General features: G+C 58.8%; 1 protein-coding gene across 1 annotated transcript; it reads left to right on the top strand.

Annotated features, from left to right (window-relative positions):
• Positions 1-2,158: 2,158 nt before the first annotated feature.
• On the top strand, positions 2,159-4,943 carry LOC106723291. Its single transcript, XM_025195406.1, has 8 exons — positions 2,159-2,348; positions 2,762-2,865; positions 3,279-3,314; positions 3,537-3,604; positions 3,777-3,804; positions 4,055-4,153; positions 4,501-4,553; positions 4,715-4,943. Exons 1-8 carry the CDS (start codon positions 2,159-2,161, stop codon positions 4,941-4,943), a joined length of 807 nt encoding a protein of 268 aa, XP_025051191.1.
• Positions 4,944-6,969: the final 2,026 nt, after the last annotated feature.

Below are 6,969 nucleotides of genomic sequence, written 5' to 3'. Positions count from 1 at the left end.
CCCTCTGTGCTCCCAGCCCCGGGCACTGCCCAGATGTGTCCTCACCCTCCAGCTTGTTGCCTTCCTCTGGGCCTACATAACTCCTGTGTCCTGACTGCCCAAGGGATCCGCTTCTAGTGGGGCTTGAAGCTGGAAAGCGGCCACATGATCCCTCCCTTGTGATCTGGTGGCTCGAGTTAGTTGTTGGCAAGAAAGAAGTGCAGGATGAAAGTCTGGGATGGATCCCTTCCTCATTGGCCATGTGCTTTAACCACCGGGGGCTTGAAATATGCCAGGATGTTCTCCTGCAGGATCCGTCATTACATTGTTTGGCATCATGGAGATTTGGACATATGTGGCAGCCACCTTCTAGACTCAGTCTGGCCTTTGGATTGTCTCAGGGGCCTAAATCGGAGATGGAGGGTCTGGGCAGCCTCCACCCCTGCAAAAACTCCTGGCAAGGCATATGCACCGCAGGTCTGGGTGACCTCGTGCAAACACCACGACCCGGAAGGATCAGCGGTTCCCGAACATATGTTGCTGCAAGCCTGTCACTGTGGTTGCATGGCTGCACACGTGCCTTTTAGGTGGATGAAGTGAAAGAGGATCCAGATCCCCATCTCTCTCTGCATGTCAGCCTCCTGCCGGTGTGCTTTAGCAAGCGTTCCTGCATCCTGGGACTCCTCTGACCGGCCCAAAGCGCAGCTTAGCCGTGCCAGCCTTGCCAAGTGACAGACCCCATCCCCGCTGTAGTAAGTGCATAGCTTTGAATATGGATTTGGGGCTAGGCTTATAAATAGAAATCCTTCTTGGGCCACCCCACGCCATGACTCTTTGCCACTGGGGGACTCTCCTCGACATTTGAGACCAGAGACCTGCCTGGCCCCAAGCACGGTTTGGCCGTGCCAGGCTGCCAACTGACACCCCCCAGTCACTGTGCTAAGTATATGTCCCTGTGCTTCACTGCCAGCCCCAAGACTCAAGGTGTAAGGTTGTCCTGGGCCGGGGACCCCCGCAGGCCAGCCCAGACCCCCGGCGCCCACAGCCCCGCGCTCAGCACCTTGCCCCAGGGGAATAAACACCCTGGTTGCCATGGCAATGGTGCTGTTGCTTCCAGTGTGACATCACAATCCCCAGCCTAACTGTCAGCCCGGCTCCGCCCAGTGCGCTCGTGGCGTCGCCGCAGCCGGTCGCACGTCCCGGTCCCTGTGTTCAGTCGTTAGTGTCTCGAGAGTTAGGTGATTAGGTGTTAGTTGGTTTCCTAGGTTGTTAGTCTCATTAGTCTCGTAGTTCATTAGTTTATTCATTCGTTAGTTAGGTAGTTAGTTTATTCATTAGATAGTTCCTTGGTTCAGTAGTTTGATAGTTTAGTAGTTCATTATTTAGTAGTTCATTAGTACATCCGCTCGTTCGTAAGTTAGGCAGTTAGTTCATTCATTAGAACGTTTGTTAGCTCATTAGTATATTCATTAGTTAGATCCTTAGTTCCCTAGTTCAGTAGTGCATTCATTAGGTAGTTAGTTAGGTAGGTAGTTAGGTAGGTAGGTAGTTTTCCCGAGTTTCCCACCCGAGCGGCGGGAGCGCACGCCTGTTGCAGCCGTGAGTGCCCGTTCTCGCTCAGCCGTGGGCAGCACCGGGGACACCCACGGGCCCGTCACGAGGATTTGGGCGATGGGGCGAGTGGGCGGCAGGGGCTCAGGCTGTGCCAGGCCCAGGATGGGCCTCGTGCCTCGTCCCTGCTCTCGCCAGCCCGGCTCCTCACTCCCTCCTGCAGCTCAGGGCTGTGTTTGTTGCAGACGCTGCGGCGCGAGAAGCTGCCGTCCCTGCGCCTGCGCTCCAGCACCCCGGGTGAGGTCTGGGCACGGCCCCCACGGCACCAATGAGGGGTGGGCGGCGCGGCAGGCTTCAGGCCCATGTGACCTCCCCTCCCGGCAGGGTTTGCCTGGCAGGCCAAGCTCCAGGTGTCCCAGGTCCAACCTGGACAGACCCGGCTCCGTGTCCCCCAGCTGTCACCCCCTGCTCTGCACCAGCAAGTTCAAGGGGTGGGGGAGCAGGACTGGCCCCCACGGGCTCCTCACCCAGCCCCCGGTCCTGGCCCATGCCCATGCCCATGCCCATGCCCCTGTCCTACCCCTGGCAATGGCCCTGTTGCCCTCTGCTCCCTTGCAGGGTGGGCCACATGGGCTCTGGGATCCCCATTCTCACATTGGTGCTCAGTCCCCCCAGCATGATGCTCAGCCCTCATCTCCCCTCAGCACCAGATGCCACCCTGGGAGCAGGCAGGCAGCAGAGAAACTCCCCCCCCATTAATTGCGCTGCATTTCTACCTCCCCTGGGGGCAGGGCAGGAGACGAGGGACCCTGCACCCGGTGAGTTTTGGTCCAACGTGAGCTGGGGGGGTCCTGTGCGGTTGCGTGGGGAGGGGGCAAGGTCTCTGCATGGGGGCCTCTCCTCTCCCTCCTCAGCCTCCATTCCCAGGAGCCGAGCTGATCCAGCCCCACAGCACAACCCCTCCCCAGCCTTACTGACCCTCATCCCCTAGTCCCTGGGACCCACCCCCTGCCAGGGGCATTTGTATCTCAGGTGACCAGCCACGTCCCTGGGGTCTCTCCCAGACCTGCTCCCTGGAGGGACTCCCACCCGACCCCCGTGGAGGAAGGCCCTGCCCTTGTGGCATGCAGGAGGCAGGTGCCCCACGCGTTGTGTCCCAGAGGGGCTGGTGGCCCTGCGCCCTGGCAGCAGAGGGGGTCCAGCTGACGCGCGGCCCCTTGTCTCCCCGCAGGACCAGGAGCAGTGCCGGGGGGAAGTGAAGGGGTTGGGGAGACCATCCCAGCTGTGCCGGGAAGCTCTGCCAGGGGCCAGATGTGGCTGGACCCTCCTGCTGCAGTGAGTCTCTCCCCTGCCCAGAGGTTGGGGGGATCTGGGCTCAGGGGTCTCTCACCAGGGGGCCTGTGCCCCTGCCACCCCCACACAGTGCACGGGACCCCAGGGGAGAGTCTCGCTCTCTGCCGACTCCACGGGCCCTGCTAGAATAAGGGAGGGAGTCGTGGGCTCATCCCCCGATCACAGGGACAGTCCTTCCCAAACCAGAGTGTCGGAGGGGACCTGGGACCTTGAGCTGGGAGATGGGGGCTCACATGAGACAGATGGTAACAACCAAGCACTGGCACCCCGGGGCCCAGGTCTGTGAGCCCTGCCTGGCCCCAGTGTTATGGTTGCGACCATCCCTGAACCCTAGGGAGATGGGGAAGTCGCTCCCCATGGGAGTCCATTGCCCCAGCAGCTCTTTCCTTCCCCAGGAGGAGAAACACCATGGCAGGCAGCGTTGTCAGCAGGTGAGCGGACCCAGGCGGGCTGGGGGCTGTGAGGGAGAGGTAGTGGGCTGGACGATGGGCGCGTGGAGGGGTGGACCAGAGGGACAAGGCTGGGGTTGGCCTGGGGGTTGGCGGGAAAATGCAGGGCCAGAGGGACAGATAGGGGCAAGAGGTGGCTACATGCACAGACGGACAGGCCGTGGCGTGACATCTCCCTAACCCGCGCTGTCTCGATTGCTGCAGCTGGAGCTGAAGGCGGTTTGGGCCCGGCTGGCACAGGCAGAGCAGGACATAGAAGTCATCCTGTCCTGGTAGGTGTGGGGCTGGGGAGGGAGCTGGTTGCTCCCGTTGTGAGGCACAGGGCTCAGGACACAAGCCCAGGGGCCATCCCTGCTTCTGTGCATGTCTCTCCATGGGGAAAGGGTGTTTTCTGGGACATCCCCACCAGCCTCTCTGAGCCAGAAACATTTCTTGTCTCCACAGCGCACGGCAAAGGGAGGAGCGGCTCCGGGTGAGTTTGCATGGGGCAGAGGCTGCCAGGGCTGTGGGGCAGGGGAGGGAAGAGGCTGCGGCCAAGCTTGGCCAGGCTGGGGGACATCCCAGAGGCTGCTGAAGCTGGGAGCAGAATCCCAACACATGACATGTGGGGGAGAGGCGGGACCTGATGGGTGCACAGGGAGGTAACGCTGGTGGGAGCGGCGCCCGATACGCTGGGCGCAGGCATGGGCAGGCTCTGACGGGCTGGGGGCATTCTCGTGCAGGCCCAAGTGGAGGCGCTGAGGAGCCAGAACCTGTTCCTGGTGCTGGCCCTCAAGGCCCAGAGAGAGCAGGACCAGGATCTGCACAACAGCCCCACGGAGGTGAGCCGCTGTGCATGCCCCTGCCCCGGGGGGAGAGGGAGTGTGCATGTGCCCATGTGTGTGCACAGGGCAAGGCTGGGCCCTGCTGTGCCAGCCCTGCAGAGGAGGGGACAGGGGGTTGCCCTGGCTGTGTGGGTGGAGGGCTTGTGTGTGCAGTGCTGGGCACCATGTGAGCTGTGTGGATGTCACAGTGGGACCGGTGGGGTGACAGGTCTGTGCTGCACTGACCTCCCCTGCTCCCTGGATTGCTGCCCACCAGCCTCCCCTAATAGTCCGCCATGTGCCAGCTCTGGGCCCACGGGCTGGATTTGCTCTTCACTTTTGTGTTCCTTTTTCATTTGCACCAGACTCCCATGGATATGGAGGGGATGGTGGAGGAGTGCTGGCCACCCTGGAGGGGGTAAGTGGGGGACAAGGAGGGGAGGGTGAGGAGCAGGGCTGTCCTGGGTAGCTGGTGGGCTCTGGGCCAGGCTATGGGGTGTTGTAAGTGGTGCTGTTTGCAGATAGGAGAGTCCTTCCTTCTCCGGTGCTGCATGGGCCAGTTCCTTTTTGTGCAACCAGGAGCATTAGCCCCCGCCAGGAGATGGAGATGGGTTCCAATGAGGACAAGGGGACCCAGACCAACCTGCCCCTGTATGGAGAGGCCAGCACCCAGGCAGAGGTCCCAGGGCATGAACACGCCGGCACCCAGACCAGGGCCCTCTGCCAGACTGAGATGGGGTGCCAGACCGAACCCCTGCCCATGATGGATGCAAGCACCCAGACAAAGGTTTACCAACATCAAAAATGACCAGGACAGGCAGAGAGGCATGTTGCCTTTTGTAGTGCTGGTATGTGAGCCTGGGATCAGAGCTGGATGGGACCTGGGTGATGATCAGGGCCTCTTCTGCCTCCAGGCAGGTCAGGATGACCCATGATGCCCGTCCCTCAGGGTGCCAGTGCCCTGAACCAAGCAGCCGTCCCGTGTGTCAATCCCACATCATGTCTGCCCCTGGATGCTGTGCTCAGGCAGCGTGGGGCCACATCTTGGGAGGGGATTGGCCCTGGGCTGTATGAAGCCCCAAGAGACGGGTGGGAGAGCTTCTTACCCTTACCATAAAGAAGCTCTTCCTTATGTCGAATGTAAACCTGCTCTCTGTCACTTTGTGGTCATTACTTCTACTTATCATGAGGGGCACCCCGGTAAATAGGGTATCTCCTATTTCTTTCTGCCCCCCGCCACCTCCTGATGAATTTGTAGATGCCTGCAGGTCACTTCTCAGCCTTCTCTTGTGGAGGCGGAAGACATCCAGGTCCCTCAATCTCTCTTCCCAGGACCTTACCTTCAGGCCGTAAACCATATGAGTGGCCCTCCTCTGGACCCTCTCAAGTTTACCCATGTCCCCCTTGAAGTGCGGTGCCCACAACTGGATGTAGTTTTCCAGCTGTGCCCTTACCAATGCCGACTAGAAGGGAAGTATCACCTCCTGGACCTGTTTGTGATGCACCTGCTAATGCACGATAGACTGCGGTTAGCTTTACTTAGCACTTTGTCACACTGACAACTCAAGTTCATCTTGGAGTCGACTATGACTCCAAGATCCTGTTCTGCTGCTGTGCTGCTTAGAAAGTCATCTCCCAGGTTTTAAGTGTGACGGTGACACTTTCTCCCTAGCTGCAGCACTTGGCACTTGACTTTATGAAACTGCATCCTATTCTGTCCATGATCCATCTCTAACCAGTTACTTCTTGTGCAATCAGGAGCAGATTCCCCTCCCAAAGCATGGACATAGGGACCCAGGCCAGCCTCCCCCTCACCAGACAGGCCAGCACCCAGGCAGAGGGACCCTGGCATGCAGACACTTCCATGCGGACCGGTGCCCTCTGCCTGGCTGAGGTGGGGTGCCAGGCTGGCCCAGGGCCAACATTTGAGGCAAGCACCCAGACCCAGGGGCATCATGTTCCACAATGGAGAAGATGGGGGAAAGGTATGAAGCTTGTTCTAGTGTTAGCTTGTGAGTGTGGCATCTGTGTGAGGAGCGGAGGAAGGGCTGGAGCCAGGACTCCAGGGAAGAACTAGATTTGGGGCTCCTGAGGCAGCTCTCGGATACCATAAAAGCTAAGGAGGCGGTAGTCATGGGGGACCTAAACTACCCGGACATCTGCTGGGACACGCAGACGGCAAAGTCCCACCGCTCACGCAGGTTTCTAACCTGTGTACAGGACCTCCACCTGACACAGGAGGTACACGGTCCCACTAGGGGGAATGCCTTACTGGATCTGGTATTGGCAACGGGAGATGACATGGTAGGAGACCTACAGATGGGTAGCCATCTGGGGGACAGTGATCACCTAATAATAGAATTCTTCATAAGACGTCGAGTGGGTAAGGTAACTAGTAGGGTGAAAGTGCTAGACTTTAGGAAAGCTGATCTCAATGAACTCAGACGATGAAAGTGCTAGATTTTAGGAAAGCTGATCTCAATGAACTCCGGCGATTAGTCAAGGACGCACTGCAGAGTAGGAGTTTTGAAGTGATGGGAGCCCGGGAAGGGTGGCTGTGAAATGATCCTTCAGGCACAAAGCAAGACAATCCCGATGCGAGGAAAAAGAGGGAAAGGGGCCAGGAGGCTTCCTTGGCTGACCAGAGAAATCCAGGGTAGCCTAAAGGCCAAAAGGGGAGCACATAAAAAGTGGAAACAGGGAGAAATCACCAAAGACGAATATACCTCCTTTGCTCGTGCTTGTAGAGAGGCAGTTAGACGGGCCAAAGCTACCATGGAGCTGAGGATAGCAACCCAAGTAAAAGACAACAAGAAATTGTTTTTTAGATATAT

The sequence above is a fragment of the Alligator sinensis genome, unplaced genomic scaffold (genome assembly GCF_000455745.1).
Source record: "Alligator sinensis unplaced genomic scaffold, ASM45574v1 scaffold1645_1, whole genome shotgun sequence".
Lineage (NCBI taxonomy): Eukaryota > Metazoa > Chordata > Crocodylia > Alligatoridae > Alligator > Alligator sinensis.
The sequence above is the reverse complement of the archived record's forward strand: the minus strand, read 5'-3'. Positions and strand labels throughout refer to the sequence as shown.